This window comes from Balaenoptera physalus, assembly GCF_965194825.1.
Source record: "Balaenoptera physalus genome assembly, chromosome: 2".
NCBI lineage: Eukaryota > Metazoa > Chordata > Mammalia > Artiodactyla > Balaenopteridae > Balaenoptera > Balaenoptera physalus.
Genome location: NC_138883.1, coordinates 134979192 through 135003294, shown reverse-complemented (window position 1 = coordinate 135003294; position 24103 = coordinate 134979192). Strand labels below are relative to the sequence as shown.

The following is a 24103-nucleotide window of genomic DNA, read 5'->3' as shown; positions in this document are numbered from 1 at the left end:
TATTTTGTTTAAGGAAATCATAAAATGATCCAAACACTTGGCATTATTGCATCATTTATTAAGGGTGGTGGAGTGACCTGTGTTGGATGAGGTAAGCTGGCGTGTAATTAACATGGCACTGACATACCGTCTATTGTGATAAATTGTGACTAACTGGTCATCAAACTGAGCAAATTGATGCCTAAATGATCTCGAAGATAGAGTGAGCAGATGACAGGAATGAATATATAGTGTTAGAAGTTCATTGCTTTACTATGATACTCGACACCATCTACCTTCTTCAGCCCATTTATTTCTCCCTCAAATCAAGCCGTCCACACTCGTGCCATTTCACTTATTGAACGGAGAACGTGAATGAACTCCGCCAACTGAATGCAGCCTGCAGATCGTGTCGGGGAGATCCTCACTCAAACAAACTAACCATAAAAAGACACTGTTGAGACCTTCAGGGCATTTAACAGTATTAAAGGAATCATGGTTACTTATGTTGAGTGTGATCATGGCATGGTGCTTATGTAAAAACAAACAAGGATTTTGCTTTCAAATATTTCAGGCAGAAAAAAAAAAAATAGTGAAGGGATAGGTGAAATAAGGTTGATGAAATGTCGAATCTGATGAATAAGCACATGGAGGTTTGTTGTTCTATCTTTGTGTATGTTCGAAAATTTACATAATGGAAATTAAAAATAAAGTGTGCTTGGCCTCTTTATAATTTAATAATAGGGGATATTTGCCTTTTTCTATATTCTGTTTAAGATGTGTGTGAGTAATACAATGTAGAAAAGGAAAAAAAAATAAGGTAACAAGTTACTGAACCCCTACTGGGTCCCAGCCATAGGGCAGTGTTCTTTATGCAGCCTTCCCTCTGGAAAGCTCATCTGGCTGGCTAGCCGATTACGGGCTCTATCTGGAGTTGTGGATCTCACAGTGGTGTTAGGCTTTTTAGTTGTAGCCCAAGGAATAAAGGGAAGTGGGGACAGATTCAAGTGTGAAGGATAAATTCAAAACCATAATTTCTAAATGCCCAGAGGTATTTTGTTTCCCTGAAAAGCAATGCCTGGTTCTTATATCTCTGTTTCCCAGAATGCCTTTCTTCCCTTCCTACTATTAAAATAGCCAAAGGCCCAGCTGAAGGATTCCTACCAAAGAGCACATCTAGGTGGGAGTACAGGCCAGTGCCAAATGCAAGTGTTGTTCGAATTCATGCTTTGCTATATGTTTCAAGTCCAATGCTTGAGAAGGAAGTCACATAACTGTGATTGCAGGTTTGCAAAGCCAGTGAAGAATATTAACACTTTTACCAGGCAGGGAGTGCTATTTCTAATCAAATATTGAAAGCTGGAATTCCTCTGATCACCAAAGTCACACTCAAGAATTATCAGCAAGTTTATATGTTATCTTTATTTTTTGCTTTAGCCCTCTTTGATACGCAACCTCCGGCTCTCAGAGTCCTTGAAAAAGAACCAACTCTGGAACGGGATTATAAGTATAACTTTGTTGGAAGGAAAGAATGTCTCAGGAGGAAGCATGACAGCGATGTTTGTCCAGTTAAAACTGGGAGATCAGAGGTATAAAAGTAAGGTAAGTTCTGTCAGTTCCTTAAGTAGAACAATATCTTTAAGATTAAAACAATGGAAAAGAAATGTTTTCCCACTCTAAACTTTGCAAGAACAGAATTTATTTTTAACCCTCCTAACTGTATTAGGAGCATCCCAGAAAACAAAATAATTGTATAGGTGCAGTCTATTAATATGGGTATTTGATTGCTTAGTATAATCTATTTTAATATACTAAACTGGAGCTAGAGAAAGCTTATTAAGTAATAGATTTGAATGCATGGCTTATTTTTGTTTTGAAAATAAGCAAACTATGTTTCAGAGAATGAGGGGAAAGGATTACTAAATGCGTTCAAAATCGTATAAAAAGAAAATGGTATACTATGTTATAGTTGGATTAAAATATTTGAGTTAACTAAACATGTTTTCAAAATTATGTACTCTGGGCTTTCTCTAACTTGTTGGTATGAACACTAAAAATAGACATCTAGTGCTGCTGGGGATTTTTTTGCTGTGATTTTTTAAACTATCTAAAAAGTATTAAAAGTGATTTGTTTTGACCAAAGGTAATGGCTTTTTTTAGCCGTCTTTAAAAATCAATCATCTTATTCTGCTGATCCAACTTCCATTTAATTTTTAATCTCAGTAATTTGGTGTGGTTTTTATTTCAAAAACACTAGTCTCCAAACCATGGTAATTAATTAGTTTTACATAACTGTCAGACAGAAATATTTCCTATGTTTTATGGATTGAGGGAACTAGGGTACTTGAAAGTTAAGTCATTTGCCAAAAGCCACATAGGAAGAAAAACATCAGTGGAAGATTTTGAAAATAGGCCTGAGGATATTTGCAGTTTGGGCTTTCTAGTGTAGAGGACTTAACTGAAGCAGACTAGTTAGAAAATGATTTAGGGGGGCAAGAGGTTTTCTCTGCTGCACAATTTTCAGTGCAAAATCAAATATGAAATGTCATTTACTCCAGCACAAGGAGTAGAGGATTGAAGCTCATACTGAAGAATCGTTTATTATAAGAAATGCAGAAAATTGAAGACAAGTTACAGCAGAAATATACAGATAATTATTTTAACCAGGCAGTTTTAGGCTGTACTTCACAGTGAGTATATCCAGGATGACCAAAGCTCTCCACTAAGATTCCTTTAACGATCCAGGGTCAGGGTAAGGATTTATAGAAAAATTATTCATCACTAAGCACACGTACCCTTTTAGACTAAGGTGAAGTGTAGAATTAGTCCAGTATCTGCTACGTTCCCCCTTGGGGAATATTGCACTTAATTTGTGGTCTAATAGGTTTTTTTTTTTCTTCATGGTTTCAAAATGCTGTGATCTGCTATATTTAAGCCCAATGATGATGAAAAACAGCGTAAACGATGTTACGTGATGTTGGCTGCAGCTGAGGTCTGAGCAGTCCCTGTTTTCTCACACGGGGATACTTGGCCCCAGGATTTAATAGTTGGCCCTGAGGTCCTGATTCTTAGTGGCCTGCGTTTTTGCTCACTTTTTATTCACAAATTGAATCTCTGTGTAAATGAAACAAAAATGGAAGTCCTGCCCATGAATCAAACACACAAGCAATTTGAAATCACTCTCGGAGAACACAGGAACACTTGTGGAGTTTTCAGACCACGTTTGTTAACCTTTAGGTTTGGCTGCAGTGGAATTTCATAGTCTTCCTCTCATTCTAGTGACTGGATTCAGTAAACTTGGATATAAAAATAGGCAGCGGCCTACAGGTTACGGGTTTCTCATGTAATGCATCTGACAGATGTTAATTAAGACCCCAGACTGTTAATTCACATAGTTCTTACGCCAGCGCTGAATGGATGTGCCAATAAAAATGTTACTTCCATTTGATTAACCAATTAGTAGTATCTTTTGTAAGAGAGAACAACTGTAAAATGTCTATTGAGATATGATATTGTATAGAGAGCATATCTCAATAGTCATTATTGTGTGTGTGTAATAAATATTATATAATAAATATATATATATCAAAAGTATGTATTTTATATATATAAAATTTACGGTTTCTTTTGGGATAACAGTGTTTCTCCAAATTTGGTGGATAAATTAGTGAATCTGGGGAGTCAGCTAAAAGAGTATGATGTTTTGCCAATTCCCGAAACCTTGAAGTCCCTTTCGTTTCCAAAAAGAAAAGTTTAACTTTATAAGAGCAATCGTAACCATAATTATGATCTCCTGCTGTTTAAGAAATGAAATGAATGTGTAGTTGCTGTAGCAATGAATGCCATTTTAAGAAAATAAATATTATAACTGCATGTTTTCTAGACACTGTGTAAGAGTGCAAATCCGCAGTGGCAGGAACAGTTTGACTTTCACTACTTCTCTGACAGGATGGGCATTTTGGACATTGAAGTGTGGGGAAAGGACAGCAAAAAGCACGAGGAACGTCTGGGCACGTGAGTCTGCTCTGCTTTCTAAACGGTGGGAGATGTGTCTACATGAGGCTGGTCTGAGGGAATATCTTTATCTGTTTGAGCTTAAAATAAAACCTCATATCCCCACCCCGCAAGGAGCCATAAGTTAGCTGGACCCTAACCTGGGGAAAGTTTTTTCAATTTTTTAATTTAGTATTGATTACAACAGAAGAAAATTGTATGTGCCAGGAATTCTCTAAAGAAAGATAATATACCATCTCAGACTCTTTGGGAAATGTTGGTATAAATGTCCAATGCACCCTATGATTTGGGTTTTGCTACTTAGTGAAATACCATATAATTTAGTAACACTGTGAAGCTAGGTGTCCCAAATTGATGGAAACTTTTCGGTGTCCTTGATGAACTTTGTGGCAAATCATAATGAAATCTATTGAGGCCAGATTTGTTTTATTTCTTTACTTTGGACCTTCCCAACTTAATTGATGGGCTCACTCGTACATAACGAAAAATACTGTAAGTACTATAGCTTTCTTATAGGATTGTAGTAAGAATATAGTTAAATGCAATTGTGCCTGCACTGTGGCTGCTCCAGTTTAAGCATGAAGGAGATGCTGGTGGAAGCATACATCTCTGATCTTTCTGATAGCCCTGCAAGTTCGCGGTATTATTTTTGTTTTATAGATGAGGAAATGGAGTGCAAGAGGTTTGCAGACATCTTCGCTGTAGACTTCAGAGCAGCGAGTGCGAGAGTCAGGATTCTGTGTTTTCAAAGACCAAGTTTTTCCCACCAAACCACTGCCTTTTGTTCAGCCCATATACATACAATTTGTCCACCAATCCTAAGTAGAAGCATTTAAAGGGCTCTCAACAGCTGTTTGTGGTCTTTTTCAAACCAAGTTCTCTGGAACCCTGGGTTCAGGGAGATGCCTTGGGGTCACCCTTGGAGAACGGGGGTCTCCTGAAGCCAGAGCATCTCCACTTTTACCTGTGCTCTACATTGGTAGAGCTCCATTCGAGGGAAGAGTTTACTGCTGAAAATGAAAGATTGAAAACACTCATCCAGTAGAACGCCTTCATTTTATAGTTGAGGAAGTCCAGAGGCCCAGAGAAGTCATATTTTTCCATCAGCAAGGAATTTAGGGGCAGAAATGGGATGAGCCCCAGCGAACCCGATACCTGATGCAGTGCTTTTTCTGTGTAAAACACTTAGCGGAGCCTGGTGCACGGAACGTCAGCTCTTTTTGCTGCCGTTACCCTGTCCCACCTCAGTGGCTCCTCCTGAGATAGACAGGTGGGAGTTCGGAGGCCCAAGCTTCTCAGCAGAGGCACCTTGTCTCATGGGACGGCCGGGCATGTTCCAGGTGCCTAATAAACCTGGCTCTCACCCACCTGATGCCAGCAACATTCCCCAGTTATCCTGTGGAAGACACACACACACACACACACACACACTGACAGCTCATGCACACATGTCCAGACACCTGCTAGGAGAGCAGCACTGCCACGGACTGAGACATGGGTGCTTTTCCCTGCACGTGTCGTGGCCCTGGTTGCATTGCTTTGCACAGCCCTCTCGTCCCCAGCTCTGTGCTGCTCTAGCAGGTAGTAGCCGTGCTTCCTTGGAGATCTCCAGGGCCAGGTTTGTGTTTTTGGGTACCAAACTAGGTCATGTCACACTCTCCAGTCCAGGAGAGAGGTCTTCCTGTGGTCAATCATTTCACAGATTTTGCCTGTCAGATGCCTTACTAGTCTCCCCCCAACCACCACCCCCCAACACCATGGGGTAACTGAGACACCTCAGAGTCTTCCCAGTGTCTCCCACCCTGGCCACCACCGTGACACCCCAGTGCCCTGCCAACACCCATGGTAGGAGGATCAGAAACTTTGTGCTAGCCAGCAGAGCAGGAATAAGTCACGTAAATGCACAAATGCAGAGAACTCTGTGTCCCAAAGCGTTATCTGAATGGTGGGAATTTGGGCCCCCAGTGATGGATGGCCAGCGTGTTATTTTAGTAGGTGCAGAAAATAATGGCCTTTCATTCTGCATGTCATTGTGCTGTTATGTTTCCTTCACATAATAGGAAACGCTTTTCCAAATGAGTGTTAAGTTTCTTTACAGACACAAAGAATAATTGGAGATGTCCCTCTTATGCCATGTTTTGTCATTTGGGTCTTCATTTATTATTTGAGCTGTTTCCTGTTTGTAACTTAGACGTATACCTGCCCCAGTGGTCATTCTGTCCTTCCTTTTCATGGATTTTAAAGGATTTTTTTTTTTTTTTTTTTGGTATCCTTTTCCTTTTTCCTCTCCTAAGGTACAAAAGATAACAAAAGTATCTCTTGGGAGTTGGCTACACAGCATTACCCTGAGTGAACTTCCAGGTGGGGTGAGACTTACCCTAAAATACATACTTGTCAGAGTTAAAAGAGAGATTGTGCTGGCATATGCGTATCACAGACCTGTTACTTACTGTTCCTTCTTATTTAAAAATGTTCACTTACTGTTTTCCTGTTCTTTGTTGTAATTCTAAGGCTCAGTTATTTTATCTCCCAACTGTTGGGAAATACCTTTTTGCATGAGAAGCGTCTTTGACAATGTTGAATGAGTCATAACTGTCCTCAGACCTGTCTCATATTTTGTGTTTGGATAACACCTTGATGCTAGTAATTTAAAGTTCTGCATGGCCTAAGAAAGTCCTCTGCCAGGCAGTTTGATGTGAGGGAAGGAACACCAGCCTTTGAGTTGTACTTCCTGGGCTGGCTTGTAACCACAGCGTTTGCTAGCTGCGTGACCTTGGGCAGTGACTTTCCTTGTGGTTTTCTATTTGTGTAATGGGGTTTTCCACCAATTTGCAGGTCATCATGGCAATTGGCAACAATGTCTCTTGTTGGTAGCTATTATTATTCCTATTAATTTTGAGATTTTTTTTCTGGATGGTAACTATAGATCCCCACAACATTTGCAACTAAAATTCTGTCATTTAAGTAACTGAAACACCAGTTAAAATTCAGCATATTTTTGTTTCTTCAAAACAGGAGAGACATTTTTTAAATTTTTTGGTAGAAGTGAGCCGTGACTGTCTTCCAAGACATGGTGGGAAGGACATTCGTTGACTGGAGATCTGAGCAGTGTCTATTAGCCTGAACAATACTGGGTTTTGTAGCTGTGGACAGAAAGCTGGAGTAGTGGTCAGTCATGTGAAGAGAAATCACGTTGGCATTGGTGGGTTGCTAGCTTGGTGATGGTTCAGGCATGGCCCACCCCTGCCCGGTAGCCAGCCTCCCCCAGGCTCTCCTGAGTCACGGGGAACTTTCTGAAATCCCTTGTGTCATGGTGCACCTGTGGGCTTCCACTGAGCCACAGGTAACTCCTGAGGAAGTCAGGGCTGGTGAGATGAAGGTGCTTGGGCAAATCCAACACCCCTCCCAGACCAGGGTGCCTACTAACTCAGCTGTTTGTTCATGGACCAAAAAAAGCCAGTCTTTTGAGTCTATCAGTGGTCTAGAGACAGAGAATTTTTAGGGAGGAGTAAGAAATAAAGCTAAATATAACCTGCCCCAACTTTTAAACAAAATGGCAAGAGTAGAAATACAGATTAACCCCCTTGTCAACCTGTGCCATTTCAACGTGATCGTATCATTTTCTTAAAGTATATTTTACATTTCCCTGTGATTCCGGAGATTAATTTGTCACAGAATATTCTAGACTTAATTTAGTTTGGAAACTTGAGAATGAGAATGCACAAGCTCATTTTAACTGGGCTGCCTCAGAGCCAATCCTCAGCCCCACGCGGTGCCTCAGAAAGTGACTCTGACGTGCTACCAGTTTACTGGTGACTCTGGTGCAGAGGAGAATCAGGGCTAGAGGATTTCTTTGGACAGTCTGCACCCCATGTCGCTGATCTGCTCTTACAACCAGGCATGACGCAGCCGCCATTTTCTTCCCGTTCACCCCCTTCCTTAGCCTCTGAGATGTACAGCTTTTAAAACTCTAGCACCCTTTTCTTCCCCTTGCATTTAAGTGAAAAGCTGACCAGTCTATAATATAAAGCATAGAATTATGGTAATGAATAAGAGGTTAAAAGCTATCATGGCAAGTGGAACTTAAGCAGGTTTGGCTGACTGATATGGTAAAATTATGTGTTGGAATTAAAACATTAAAATGCGGTGGGATTAATGGAGAAAGACAGAAACAGGAGGTCAGAAACAACGCTAAATCAGCACATTAACTGCCTGTGGGCCAGAGGGGCTGGCTTTAATATATGCAGAGAAAAAAAAAAGCTTGCAGAGGAAAAAAAAAAAAAAAAGTAATTTAGTCCTTGTTTCCTCCAGGTGAATAGAACTACAGGCCTTTCAATCTGGGAGGCACCTAGTACATATATTTATTTCCCTTTCTTTAGGTAGGGGAGGAAATAGACACTACAGAATATTTAGTTGGTTAACCAAAAAAACACTGACTTTATAATTTGGAGCTTTTGACTTGGAATTTTATTTTGCCACTGGGATGCATTTGTTTGTTCATTCATTTTATTGAACAAATGTAGAGCATGTCGTGTATCAGACATCCTGCCAAGTGCTGGGGGTTCGGAGGTGGATTCTGTCCTCAGGCATTAGGTTGTGGGCAGCGTCTTGGGGGTGGAAGGGCAGCTTCCTGGAAGAAGAGAGTCTAAACTGAGACCTGTAACATGAGTGGTGGTTAGCCTGACAAGGAGGAAGAACTTTCCAGGAAGATGGGACCACATGGACAAAGACTTAGAGAGGAGGGAGAACACATTCTGAGAAACTTGAAAGGGATGAGAAGGGTGGGTGATGTCATGCGATCAAACTAGAGAGGAAGGCAGAAGTGAGGTCACAAAACCATCGGATTCCATGAGCTGCAGATGAACAACAGTGGCTCCTGGCTAGACACAGATGCATTAGTGCTCTGCTACTTTATGTTCCTAATGCAAAGCTTGTTTTCGTAGTGGAGCTCTTTTGGACTGAATGGTCTAAGTTCTGACTTTGGAATGAGGATTTCCTGGTCACCTAAGGGCCAGCGTGTAGCACCTGCTGAATGATGGCCCAAATGTGGTCACTCCCCTTGCCTGTGGAGTCACACATGATGCCACGGGAATAGACCTAATTTGCTAGTGCTCATTACTCATGTGTTTTACATGGATGCCCTGAGCACGTGTTTTCCACATTGTTTCCTCAGATAGAAGAACAGTTTTATAAGTTTTATTGCTTTATCGGTTTTTGTTAACAAACATGTCTTTAGATATGTCGGCCAGAGTCTCGTGGGCTATGGTGAGTTAAAAGTTATTTTTTCTTTTAAATTGTTCTTAGGTCAGTATCTCTTGATACCTTTATCAGTGTGTTTGTACTGTCAGCTACCAACCTGGGAAAAAATTTTTAAATACTTCCATCTCTATAATTCACCACAGCTGAATGATTGGCATTTCTCTAGGTTAGGGGTCAGCAAACTAGGGCCCATGGGCCAAATGCAGATGGCTGCTTGTTTTTGAATAAAGTTTTATTGGAAAACAGTCTTGTTCATTTGTGTACATTGTCTATTACTGCTTTCATGCTACAAGAAGAGAGTTGAGTAGTTGCAACAGAGACCAGGTGGCCAACAAACTAAAAATATATTTACTGTCTTGCCCTTCACAGAAAAAATGGTCTTAGTGCCTATCACTTATTAATGTTGGTGTGATTTTTAATGATAATTGGAACATTCATTATGAGAGCCTTTTAAACCACATATCTGAAAACTGAGTTTATTTTTCAAAGAAAATTTGCATCCATAGTAGTAAGCTCAGTTTTCATCAGTGCTCATATAAGGTTGCCATTTGGGTAGAGTTTGGGAAGAAACTTAGGGGATACAAAATGGAAGAGAAAGAGAATATATAACAACACCTGTAAAATTCTGGAATCAATGAGTGAGCAAGTATTGTTTATAAGAATGAGAAGGAAGGGAGGAGGAGGAAGAGTTTTGATTTGCCCAGGAAGCTGGGCTGGATCTCTTCTCCTAGGCATTCTTAGGGGCCAACCCTGCACTTTTCCCGGAACTGGTAACTAAACAGTTAACAGAAAGCCTTGGGAAAGAACAGCAGATTCTGTAGTGCTTCAGTAGCAACGAGAAAGAATGAAGAGACTGACCAAATCATTTAGTACTTTCTCAGGGTAGAATCTGGTACCCTATAGAAAATTAAGGAAGCAGCCCAGAGTCTCCTTTCAAGATTTTTTATATTAAACATGTCTTTGATGAATATATTTCAGAATGATTATATCTTAAAGATTTTAGAGGATTTATCTTTACTTGAGCCTAAAGAAAGCCATTTAGTTTACATGATACTTAACCTTTCTTTAGAAGATTCAATGAGTCTTGTGGTAAAAGTATTCTGAAATTCTGGAAGAAAAGTCCTTACATTTTTTTTTTTTTTCTTCTACTGCTTTTGCTGATCATACAAGCTAGTTCCTAGCTTGGGGTTAATGTAAATATTTCTTCAGCCTCTGGCTAACCTCCCGAACATTCTGGTTCTCCTTCAGATGTGAGGATGAGCTGAAGCCGTGGGGACTGAGATTGAAACAGAGAAAAATGGGAGGCCTGGAGGAAAGGGTTTTGTATGAGATTCATTTCTTCTTACTCCCGTCTTTCCTTCTTTCTTCCAGAATGTGAAAATGAATGGGGAAGCCAGGTGGATAGAGCAGTTCAGTTCTAGAAAGTTTATAGAACGTCATCCTTAGAGCGGGTGGTTAACACTAGGGAGAAGGTAGCTTTACATTAATTCATAAGACTAAAGACATCAGTGTTTTAAGAATCAATTAATTCATATGATGGGGCAGGGACCCTAAGAAACTGGGTCATAATCTATGTGCAGAAGGATCAAGGTTTAATTTTGATTGACCTGATGCCTATGTATCAATTTAATTTGCTCTTTCAAGTCACTAAGAAAGTAAAAGTAAGTATTTGATTGAATTCACTCATTAGTTAACTGGGAACGTAGAATCCATTAAGTTTGTCCTGAAATCCCCCATCTGGTGTTTATGGGGCTCTTTTATCTGAAATAGGCAAGGCTATGTTCTGTGCAGGGTTTCTTTCTTCGTTATCGAAATAATCTTTAAAACTGAGATAGGTGGAAAAGTTTCACAGTGGGCAGAAATGACTGAAAAGTTTGTGAAAATGTGTAATTTCTGAGACAAAATTCAATATTTAGTTTGCATTTCATCTGGGATGTGATTCACACTTGTTTAAATTAATATACTGCTCTGTTCAAGTAAGCTGTGCCTTTAGACAGTCAGGAAGAGAGTGTGCAAAGTTATTGTAAATATGCTAATATTGCTTACAGTCTTTTTAGATGACTTTTTAGAATTACTGTCAGGTCCGTTTTGAACTATCCAAGAAAAAAATTATTATTGCCTCATTATACATCATTTTTGACTCCCAAATATTATTTGCTCTCAGAGAGCCTGTAACTTTTCCTTTGTTCAGAAGATAAATAAAACCACCACCACAACAAAAAGGTAAACTTCAAAGGACAAAAATGCCATTATTAATGATATTAAAATGAATGTGTCATAAATAGGTTATTGCTACTTTGGACTAATGAAGATGACCACCAGAGAAAAGTCTTACAAATTCGGATCATTCATCTTTCCGTAAGAAAGAGGTTTATGAAATGAAAGTGTACATAACAGTGGAAAATAATGCTTAGCAAAGTGTTCCTAAGCAGGTGAACTACTGCTATACTTGTTCAGAATTTGCGGGTACTTAGTTTTGTAGAAATGGCACAGTTAAAGCACTTGACATTTCTTTCTTTCCAAGCAAAATTAATTCCCCATTTACATACTTGCTCATGAAATAAAAATATTTACTAACCCCTCTTTTCACAGTAGTGAACTTTAACTTTGAAATATCCCTTATTGTACAGAAAAAAAAATTGTTTTGATTCAAATCCTAGAGGGTTATTTAATATATATATATATATATATATATATATTTTAACGTGTTTCCAGTAGAAATGATGAATTTATTTCATGCAAAAGCTCTAATTGCCACCTCTTCTAGTAACTGGAATCGCTTTTGGTAATTAGGAAGTAAATACCCACATACGTTTAATTTTATAGGTACATATCACTATTAATTCTATTCTGTGGTAAAAGCTGGTATAGACCTTTAATATTGATATTTCTGGGGGAAGGGATTGCAAGCTTTCTTTTAAATTTATTAAACTGGAACTTTTTCCATATCCATGTGGCTCAAAATTGTCGTTGCTTTATATATAAAGTTTACCTATTTCCTATTATCTGCAAACTTACAAAGTCCATTGATGATTAAGGGTAAGAATCCATTCCTGTCAGACATTCTGAGGCCGTGCTTCCATTTTTTAATAACGTCTTGAATAGTCATCTTATTCAAAAACTAGAGATGGCAAATGAGAATGAAAACCACACACTACCCTCCCTCACTCTACTCAGCCCTGCCTACCTCACCTACCTGCACATAAACAAAGCAAATGTGGTCCAGGCAATCCCAGACTTTTCGTGTTAAAGCAAATAAATGGCTTAGCACCTCAGCCCCCCCTTATGGGTGTTTGCTTCTGTATTTAAATGCGTTTGAGGTTTTCAACATCGCCAGAACATTGACTGTTAAGAGGCGGAAAACATGCAATTGATAGCAGATGGGTGCAGCCTTTTCTGGCAGTGCTGCCGAAATGGGATCAATCAGTAGCACTTCACGCTCCATTTGTCTAACAGAAGCCCACCTGGGGAAATCCTGTGGAGCTATGCCTATTAGGAAAACACCTTAACACATTTCTTTAAATAAAAACTCGCCAGTCGGCATTAATCTAGAAGAAAATGGTTTCTCCATTAACCCTCTCCCGCTTGCACAGCTCCTATCTTTTCTTCTTTTTTTGAACCAATGTCTCTTATTCTCTTTGCTGGTAGAAGACCAGCCAAGAGCAGCCCAGAGCAGCCTTCTAGAGCCGGCATCCATAGTGTTGAAACTTTGAAACTCTTTTCTTCCTAGTTCTTGATCTCATCGTTTTTCTGCAGACCTTATTTGTCAAAGATCTGCTGCTTCTCGGTTCATTTGCCACTTTCTCCATGCTGCCTTTTCTTTGTTTTTCTTGATCTCTTTCTCTCCTTCATTCAGGGTGTGTTAGGCTGGGATGGAGTGTTAGCAGCCAGGAGAGCCCTTGCAACCTTCACCACTCAACCAGCCCTTGCCCAGGCAGCGTGAGGTTTCATGGGGAGGATGAAATGAAAATCAGGTGCTTTGGAGGTTCAGCAGCTGCCACACGTTAATGGCTTTTCTGTCTCTGATTCCTGCAACTTTTCCAGGTGTAAAGTGGATATCTCAGCCCTCCCACTGAAGCAAGCCAACTGCCTGGAGCTGCCGCTGGAGAGCTGCCTGGGGACGCTCCGGATGCTGGTCACCCTCACGCCCTGTGCAGGAGTCTCCATCTCAGATCTGTGTGTGTGCCCCTTGGCAGATCCCAGCGAGAGAAAGCAGATCGCCCAGCGATTCGTGAGTGCTTTGCCTTGTTACACCCCCTCCTGACCCCCGCACTCACCCCCACTTGTAAGTTGAAACAAAGTCTATGAATTGAAAAACTGCCTCCAAAGAGATCTTTGTCCAAAGTTTAATGGTATGTCTCGTAAAACAAGACATCAGCCCTAGAGGTTAATGCATTAGTGAGAAGGTGACAGTAGATTAGGGTTTGCCTTCCTATTTTAAAAGCCAAAAAAAAGGTATTTGATTTTTTAGTATCCTGGATCTCTTTGGAGAAAATTGAAATCCTCAAGGGGGCAAAAGGTTGTTTAGCATGTCTGTATATGTAAATAGGAATTTTATTTTATTTTTTTAATTTTTATTTTGGAATATAGTTGATTTGCAATGTTGTGTTAGTTTTAGGTGTACAGCTAAGTGATTCAGTTATACATATACATATATCCATTCTTTTTCAGATTCTTTTCCCATATAGGTTACTACAGAATATTGAGTATAGTTCCCTGTGCTATATAGTAGGTCCTTGTTGATTTTCTATTTTATATATAGTAGTGTGTATATGTTAATCCCCAAATCCTAATTTATTCCTCCCCACCACATTTCCCCTTTGGTAACCGTAAGTTTGTTTTCCAAGTCTGTGAGTCTGTTTCTGTATTGTAAGTTCATTTGTATCATTTTTAGGAATTTTAATATACGTTCACAAAAGTCGCTTTTTTTAAAACCAAATATTAATGTTTGCCATGTTGTAGATACTTTTCTAGAACCTCTTAAGGTCAAGTGAGAAAGGGCTTGTGTCTCATAAAGCAAAGCCAAGCTGTAGACAGGCACGAAAGACTTATTCCATACTACCCTGAATAAGAGCAGTTTGTGATTTTTGCCTAAGTAGTTGCAATTTGCTTAAAAGTCCACTCAGCATTTTTAAATCAAATGGCTTTGTTCTCGTCATTATTTTTTGTGCCCTGGCTTTCTAGGTGTCTTTATTTGCATACTCGTTTTATTCCATCTTCTTTGTAAATCAATGCATTTATTTTATTGCCACACACACGAAAGGCATGTTTTAGGAAAGTGGCATGGAAGTGAAGCAAAGATGAATCCCTATTTAATGGGAATATTATTCTCAGCATAAACTTCAGTGCCTCCAGACTCCTTCACTGTGCAGGCGTATTGATTAATTGAATAATCCTTTATCTTCAGGAGTACAAAGCCTAGCCACACATCTTAATGACAACACAAGATTCTGCATGCAAGTTTGAAGTACTCTAAAGAAGTTTTGACAAAATCCACTTTTAATATTCTCTTTGATGACTTTAGTTAAGCAAATGAAAATAAAACACTTCCCCAAACTTTCCCATGGATAAATTGCACAATTTACCAAATTCATGAGGAGTGTCATGCATTTATAAGGTGACATTAGGTAAGATCATAATGACTGCTTTGAATAATGTCTCAGGATTCGAGGAGTACTCATTGAAAAGAGATTTGAAAAGCCAGTAATCAAAATAAAAATGTCAAGTGTTTTGTTTTGTTTTGGTTTTTTTTGTAGCTAACGAGCTGACCAGCATGCTAGAGGGAAAGATACTGTGTTACAAGACACAAGTTCCAGACTCCTGGATTTGTTTTTTAGGTTTTAAGAATAGGTAATCTTCAAAGGCATTTTGCCTCTAAATTATGAAAGTACTTTATTTCAGATGTTTCCATCTTAGCTTAAACACTAGTATTTTCTGTTTGTTTTTTTTAAGATTGAAAATACTGTTTGAAGAAACAACTTCCAAAAGTTCTTAGGAATGGTGCTTCCTAAGGTTTACCTTAGGCAAACCTTAGCTATTATTAAGCTTTTGTTATTCTTTCCTGAAATGCCTAAATAACAAGGATTTTACTACCCTTCCATAAATCCCTGGGGTCCACTTATCACAGGTTTTTAGTTATCTAATGATGACGGAAATACTATATCCAAAGGTTTGAAAGCAGCATCTTTTTCAGCAAATGTGTTTTGGAGGCATGCAAAGAGCATTTATTTGCTTATCTCTTATCTCATGCACAATTTCTAAAGAATGCAATGTGCGTAGACATCTAAATATTTCTATACATGCTTAAGAATTATCAGTAGATATATTAGAGCTTTGGCACATGCAAACTAAGAATGAAAGTAAATGTGATTACAGAGCAGAACTAGATGCTCAGTCTCTAATAAGCTGGATGTAACATGGACTAGAAAATTCATTCCATTTCCATCCCTACTCTCTTTCTGGTAGTAATAAGTGTCTACGAAGAGTCCAAGTTTAGTCCTCTGATATCCATAAAGTTTGTTCTAACTAGGTCAGAATAATGTTGCCTTTTCGGGTGATTTAAAAGTTTCATTGAAGAGAAAGGGGGAAAAGAGAATGAATGTAGTTCTACACCCATTTTCCCGGTGGGATGTCTGTACTGTCACCAGGGGGTGATGTTAAAAGTAGATTGCATGTGCTTTGTAATTTGTTTATTTTGAAAGGGGAGTTAATTAATTCTCAGTCACTTTTAATCTGGTTGCTGCAAATGCCTAAGTTTCCTGTTGACTGATGCAATGCGCATTGGAACTTTTCTTAGCATTGCATGAGATAGATGATGATAAATCTAGAAGGTACTTCCTATAGGGACTTTTTGGCATTAAACAGTATATCAGAAAGCTATGTTCATTTCTGATCTACTTTTCTCCCCCCAGTGTTTACAGAACTCCCTGAAAAATATGAAGGACGTCGGCATTTTACAAGTGAAGGTTTTAAAGGCGGTAGATCTCTTAGCAGCAGATTTCTCAGGTATAGAAAAGTTTCATCTTTTTATTCATTTTTATTTATTTCCTGCTTTGAAATGATCCGGTGGCAGAGTGAAATGTTTTACTAAGTAGAAGCATGTACAGAGCAATCATACTCTTTCAGACAGAGTCACAGAAGAAAAAAAGGTGCAGACAACAAGTTCTCTCACTTCACATTTTTTGCAAAATTATCTTTTTCAAGTAATTTTACTACGATTAGATAATGTGCTAGTCCATTTAGCTTTCAAAGATATTTGTGGTTGATTCGTGTCATGACTTCTTTATTTGTTAAATGTTTGATGAAGCTTTTCTATAGGACCTCAGAAGACAGATTTGACTTCTTGCCTTTTCTCTTGCAGTGCTGTGTGCAGACAGTGTTTTATTCTTCACAGGGTCCTAAATCTGGCTGGCTGGCACTTCTCTGTAACAGTAACCAAAGTCTTGGCCATGGAACCACTTTGCCACTGCCATTGTTTTATACAAAATTTCTCTTGGTGTTTCACTACCTGGAACTTATAGACAGAGGCTGGAACTGACATGCTTTGTGCTGAATTATGCTTGACTATGAGGAGAGTAATCCAAACGTTCCAGTGTATGATCAGAGGATGCCTGATCTCCACTCATTGCCTCATTGCTGAATTACCCCCTTGTACTGACTAACAATTTAAGCACCTATATGACAGATGCTATTTACCAAGTAAATTGATGAATATGAAGGCTATTATACAACATGGATCTATCTATTAATGCAGTAGTGCATTTTTGTTGTTGTTGTTATATCATAATTTTAGAATGTGGTCTACTCTCTGTATTTGTGTAACCTCTGAACTTCTGAGTTTGAGGTAGCTCAAACTCTGGAAACGAGAATGTTAATTAGAAGCACTTTATATTACAAAAATGATGGGATATATGAACTTAGTTTTAAAAAAAGAGTTCTCCCCACCCTCCTTCAAAAAATGAACCAATGGAAATCACTACTCTATAAGCCCCCCCAAATAAGGTGATCTCAATTTTAAGGAAATGCCCAGTGAGTATATCCAAAAATGCTTTTTCAGCAATATGAATATATTAATTCTCAGGGTTGTGGATGAAATACTTCAGTAATGACTTGTAATATTCATCAGTTTACTTGCAAATGTTTATATAGTCTTAGATTGATTTAGAAATTTTCCTTTTGAAACTTACAGTTTATGAAAACGCTTAATTCAGACGTTTCATGTGCCTTTGACAGAAGTAGTTTTGTCATCACTAAAGCACATGTAGAGTTATCGACCAGTTTTCCAGAGCAAATTGTGTTTTACTTTCATCTCAGTGTTTAGATACAACACTGTTTGAATCTGTGATTGTTGATGTCTCAGTAAACGTTGTCTCAGGCCCCAAGAACTCATTTATGCTTTCAAGCAGTATTTTCAAATATTCTTTCTGTAGTTGTATATTTTGTGTTTGCCAGGAACTAATTGAAATGCATTAAACATTTTTTTAAAAGGCTTGTGTACAACTACATCCATATGTGGAAATACTTTTAAAAAACTTACCTTATTTTATGCTTCCTATCAGGTGACTTCCATAAAGCACCCCCAAAACTAGGATTGATGGAGGTTGTTTCAGGCCAATGTGAATTCTCCAAAGAGTACTTTGACTATTAAAGTGTATAGGAGAGAAACCTGGAAAATGGAAGTTTTTATAAAGATCAGACGATAAGGCAAAACCCACTTTTCAGAAGAATAATTTTGGGGCAAAATGCTACCCTTTTGTCATTTTCTTTATATTCAAGATATTCAGTAGATAGTTTTGGAGTGGATGAAGGTGGTGAGTACCTGAGGATTCCATTAACAAAAAGCAGTGGTTAGAAACCAAATAATGCTAAGCGATTTAGCTAAATGCCCTGGTGTTTTACTATCTCTGTATTATTTACGAGAAAATCATCACTCTTCTGAATTGAAGCAAAGATCCTTGTCATTAGCCAAACATGTCTTTAGACCATATCGATCTTTATTCTTAGAATCAAATTTCACAGTCTAATGGTCTTTATAGGTTGGTAGGCTCATCCAGTCTGTTCCAAACCAAGGTGTTGCTTTAGGGCAACAAAGTGGACCTAATCCAGAGAGTTGTAAAGTAACTTTTCTATGTGAAAAAAGAAGTGGATTCAGGTTGCTGTGAGGTAGCAGTAGAGATGTAATTAATGCCTCCGAGATGTTAACGATCATATCATACAGTGGCGACTCATACATTATTGCTGTTATTATCGTTACCAATTCACTTGATATGCAGAAAAAAAAAAATGCCAGCTTCACTTGATCATGGATCAGAAGAGGTACTCAATCATTGCCAGTGCCAGAAACATTTAAGAAATAAGTAACTATTTATACCCAGCATTTTCCAGTCAGCCTTGCTTTTTATAACTGAGTGTTTCATGGCACTTGCTCAGAGAACAAAATATTCACTCCTGCAAATTAAAAAGAACTGCATTTACTCTGAATAACCAGGCACATTCTCAAAGAATGGTGGTCGTTTTAGACAGTGCAAAAGGGAACTTTCCAACCTTCCTACTTTTTTTCTTGATAGTTTCTTTTTTTTTTTTCTGTAATTATTTGTTTCTTGAAAACAATGTCAAATAACCATAATAACTGATGCTTCAAGTTAGATTCAGGGACTCTGATAAAACAAAAGTCCATGGGAGCAGATCTTGGCAGTGGTCCATATGGAGGTGAAGGTTACGGTGTGCAGAGTGCAGGGACCTTTTGTCCTAGAGGAGAAATGAAAGCACTTGGCAGCCCTGCGATCAGTGGTTTGCCAATTTTAAAGTTATCTATATTTTTGCAAGTAGCAATTAGAAAAAGAAAATATCAGTCACTTATGCTAATCGGATCAAAGTTAGGTGGATATTCCTCATGAGTGGTTATTGATGTTATGATTATGTAGCCATAAAAATAAATTAAACTTGGGGGAAATTGAATCCTCATTACTTTGCTAGCATTTTAGAACATTGGAATAATATATATCATATATATACATTATATATATACATGCACTAAGGTGAACTTCTTTGCAATTAAACATTTAACTTTTTTATATAAAGAAAAAAATTAGTGTAGCTTTCCAAATGTTATAAGATATTAATAACCTAAATCTACATATGTTACCAATATTAAGATATTTATAAAAGAGAAAGGCTTCGGTGTTCTAATGTGTAGAAAAGATAATTTATTATTTTTTCAAACTAATTCATTCTTTTCTAAATATGCTATTTTATTGTGTGATTGAACCTACTCTAGAATTAATAAATTTAAATTTATATATAGCTTGGCATTTTTGTGTGTGTATCTGACGCTTGTATGTAAGTGAGAAGACTTCTTATTTTAAAGAATCGGAGGTAATTAACTTCTTTTGCAGTCCATCCCTCTAAAATTGGTGAAAGATATTTTAATGTTCTCTACAGCCAATATGAGATATGGATAGCCATACACAGTTATTCTAATAGAAGAGCCTGTCAGATATTTTTATTAAAGCATTTGTCTCACAAACACCTTGTGTCCAATGTAACCTAAAATTTTTAAGTAATAGGTTATCCTGTCTGATGTCAGTTCTTCTGTAGTAAACAAGGCCATAGCCTTGATTCACAAAACAGATGATAAATTGTACTTTGAAACTCAAGGTGAGCATAGCTGTTTGTAATGTTTAATGAGACCAACATACTTCACTCAGCTGCTGCTAGTCTTAGAACTCAGCTGTTTTGAGAAGAAAGCAATAAAAAACAAACAAAAACAATGCAGAGTTTGTTTCACAGGCTATAAAAAGGTAATCAAGTAGATAATAGGTAAACAGAAAAATAGTTGGGGAACTGAAATATTTTCTGATCAGAATTGTATTTCAGTACAAATGGCAATGCTTATCTTACCTATTGGGAGATCCACCAGTGAAGAGTAGGAAAGTATTTACTGTGTTCAGCGTGTACACGGAGAAATGTTCTGGATAGCCTTGTTATAATTGATAGAATATTGTGGGGAAGCTTCCAGAATTGTACGACGGAGGGGCTCCTTCCGTGTATCAGTACTGAAACCATCACGACCTCTATTTGCATAACGCACCTGCCAAAATTCAGCACTTAGTCAGTGACCCTTCTCTTATATTCTTAGAATCAAAATGTGGGTTTCACACATCTTCCTCCCTACTAATTAAGCTTTCTATATATTAATTTTGTTCTAAAAGAGTTCTTATATATTAACACCCTTCTCCTTAAGGAATCTTCCAGTGGCAGGATGGGTTCTTCTTTAGCCTCCCTCCGCTTTATTCCTCCACCCTGTTAACACCACCAAGATGACCCTAGCCATTAAGTATTCTGACATAAAATAGGGGCGATAGAAGCTTAAGAGAGTTTTCTTTACCTCGTCATGCCAGCAGTGGCAAAAGAGCAAGGAGAACAGCATTGCAAGCCTACCTCCATATAGGATGATAGTAAGTGTTCTAACAACACAGCATAGGGTATGGGTCTCAATAGCCCTTCTTTTGGTAGCACAATCCTATCTTAATTTTTCATGTTCCTGTCATAATACGCTGTATGTCATGATGAGAAGCTGGGGAATTATCAGGAGGCAACGAAGGAACAAAACTGGAAATAACCATCTTTCCTCAAAATTTGGAGTTACTGTTCTCCAGGGGTCTTTTTTATCATTGCGATTTTTTGTTACTTTTTGCCATACAAAACCCACCCATAAAACGCAAAAGTTTTCCAAATATATCTGGATTTTTTTGATTTCTTGGCTGTAAGATTGTCACTTGGACCCTTTCTCTGTTTCCAATGTTAGTAAGACAACTACCAAATTAACAGAATCTTGTAATTAGAGAATCTTTTGCAGAGGAATGGAAAAGACTATGTTTTCAAGCAAAAAATATGGGTTACAGGAAAGTAGTCTTATGTGATAAATAAGCATGTCAGGGGCCATAACAGTGCCTGATGCAGGAGAACAAAGACACATTTAATTCAAGAACTCCATACTTCTTTTCAGGGAGCCCAGTGTAGTTTTCCAAATGCTTTTTGAGTTTGTCTTAATTTAAGAAAAGTCACCTTGGTGTGTAGATCTAGTGATCTTCAAGAAATGCTCATTGAGCATCTACGACAGATCAGACACACCTACCTGTAGGGAGCTTGTGATCACTTCACTCTTCCTCCTCTAGGGGGCAGTGAGTATCATTGATGTGGGTGAGGACCTTGCTCAAAATTGGGTGGCATTTTCAGTTGAATGGTTCCTTGGCAATGCCATTAGGAGGAGCTCTGTTCCACACGCAGGGTTGCTCTCCCATGACTGGTAAAGTTCTCCATTCATTCATTAAGTACACGATCCCTTTCCAAGAGACCGAAACTCATGCTTTGGGTAAATTAATGTTCAGTTCAATAATTTATTCACTGAAGATGAAAATTATTCCCCATTTTATTTGCTCTTCATTTTTATGGTAGCTGCCTTTCATTTTAATCCCCATGTATTATGGTATAGAAGTTGTATAGAAACAGATGTGTAAATCTTGGTTCTACCACATACCAGCCTTGGGTCCACTTAAGCCTCCAGCTTCTCATGGATATTTTGAGAGTTAAATCAAAACCTAAATGAGCATACCTGACACATATTACATGCTCAATAAATGCTATTCCCATTCTTTATTAGATTTATTTTTTTAGAGTATAGTTGACCTGGGGAATTTCACAGGTTATTGTCTTCTTGGTATTTTGTTTATGATTTCTCTAATTTTAAATAATGTTGGAAATATCAGTGTTGCTAATCACTTTTAGCTTTTCAACCACTTTTAGAAATCTATAGTTACCACTCTATGATGCTTGTTTCTTTTTGTTTCTGTTTCTATTGCCTGATAAAAGTGAAGAAAAAACATGCTTCATGGTAGGAAAATTCTCATACTTAAACCAGTTTAGTGCTTGTATTCACATTTTGATAATATGGATAATAGTTTTATCGATATAAAATGCTTTTATGAGCTCATCAATTTTTTGTTGTATATAAAAGTGCTGTTTTGAGAAACTGTTGACCAAAATACTGCAGTTAGATACCAATATTATAGCATAGAAATATTCCAGCCATATGGTGTAATACTGACGTTTGTGTAGTTTCTATAAATTATAACACTAGCTTTGTTTTCTGTTGTTTTGGGTTCTTTTGAAACATAAGACTGCCTGTATCAAAAGAGAAATAAAATAGTCCTATGGTTGTTGTTCGTTGGGAATTTTAAGTCACATGTCCATTTTCTAGTTTGTTTTCATTTGTCTGCTGTTTGAAGCTATATTCGTAGCAATACGTCCCCTCTTAAAGATGCCCCATTTTCAAGGGTTGACTGTAATTGAATTTCTAGGAAGCTCAGCCATAGTGATTTAGTGCTCTTAATTTTCATGAGAACCTCATGGCTAGATGAGCCCAAATCAAGACCAACTTTTCAAAAACACGTAAAAAACGATACAAATCTGCCTTGGCAGGCCATCTGCTTTAGCAGTCTGCCAAGGAACATGAACTCTAGTTGATGTAAAGTTTGGGAGTTTATCGAAGATTTAGCAGTTTGTAGCTTACTGGTACCTTGTGAGTGAATGAGTTCAGTTCATTGATTAACAGCTGATCTTACTGGCTGGCTTCTTAGTAAGATCTTAATTTACTCAGCCAGTATACCTCCTCTGTGTGTGAGCCAGTGGTGGGTCCTGGTGACAGGGTGGGGGAGAGGAATTGGTCCCTGCCTTCACATGGAGTGACTGCTAAACCAGTGACATCTAATGACAATGATACTGTCAAGGTCAAGAACAGGTGTCAAGGTTCATTAAAGGGACACCTGACTGGTGTTCCTGCAGGAAGTGATGTTTTAGCTGAGGTGTCAGGCATAAGGAGTTAGCACAATAGAGCTGAAGGAAAAGCAGTTTTCAAATGAGGGAACAGCATGTTCCAAAGCCTGCAGGGCTTTCCCAAGACATGCAGAAAAGCAAGTGAAACTGGAGAACAGAGCAAGGGGACCCTCAGGGGCCAGGAGGCTATTGTATTAGGTGGGACTGGATTATATAGGAACATGGGGTCCAGGTGAAGAAATTAGAGACCTTTTTAAGTAGGGAACTGATATGATCCGATATGAACTTAAATACAAGTTTATTCTGGTGGCTGCGAAGAGCAAGGATTTTGGGGGTGCAAGAGTGAAAATGGGGAGATGTTAGGCAAATTCAGTGGATGATGGTGCTTTATGGAGCTTGAGTGGTGACAGGGGAATGGAATTAGAAGAAGGAAAAATTCTCATGTCATCACTTCTTGTTCTATTTGTGCTAGAATATTACAACATCAGAAATTTAGTTAAAAAACATTTCAGCAATAGTGTTCTCTTCCTTTGCGGACCTCACAGTCCTAAGTGAGACCTGTCTGTCCCCAGCTCTGGACGTCTGCCACGGTGAAGCGATCCGTCCTCATCTGCAGGATGCCACCGAGGCCATTGTTTGGATTAGAGATGCTTGCAACCCACTCAGGAAGGCAAGAGATACTTGAAAGTTAGGTCCGGAAGGAATAGAGATCAGTGTTTTCTCTTTCTTTAAAATCCGTCTCACAGCCCAGCACAGTACTTTCCACATTTTAGGAAACCATAAATTATTTGTTGAAGGGAGGAGCAAGCATATCATACATGTGGCATTATGATACCCAAACTAATGATCATAGGAGATTGAGTGGGGAGCTCCCTGGAGTTTAAGGTAGCAGAGAAAGTTCCATGCAGATGATGCATCTTGAACTAGGCCTCAGAGGTTAGTTGGTCCTTTTTTTTCTTTTTTTTTTTTTTTTGTAGAGGAGCAGGGCTTGGGAGAGCATTGCAGGGAGAAGCCATTC

The 24103-nt window shown here is 38.3% G+C and overlaps 1 protein-coding gene across 19 annotated transcripts in view; it reads left to right on the top strand.

Annotated features, from left to right (window-relative positions):
• MCTP2 (multiple C2 and transmembrane domain containing 2) overlaps nt 1–24103 on the top strand; it is a 259511-nt gene that overhangs the window by 123926 nt on the left and 111482 nt on the right. For 18 of the 19 annotated variants that reach the window (XR_014260390.1, XM_082449078.1, XM_082449070.1 and 15 more), the window contains 4 exons: nt 1417–1581; nt 3863–3993; nt 13297–13483; nt 16164–16257. Coding sequence is in view for 18 of the 19 variants with exons in the window: in XM_082449078.1 (XP_082305204.1) it covers nt 1417–1581; nt 3863–3993; nt 13297–13483; nt 16164–16257 (577 nt within the window). In the remaining variant the exon portion in view is untranslated. Of the gene's footprint in view, nt 1–1416; nt 1582–3862; nt 3994–13296; nt 13484–16163; nt 16258–24103 lie in introns of those variants that run through there. The other variant, XM_082449069.1, reaches the window with a different exon arrangement.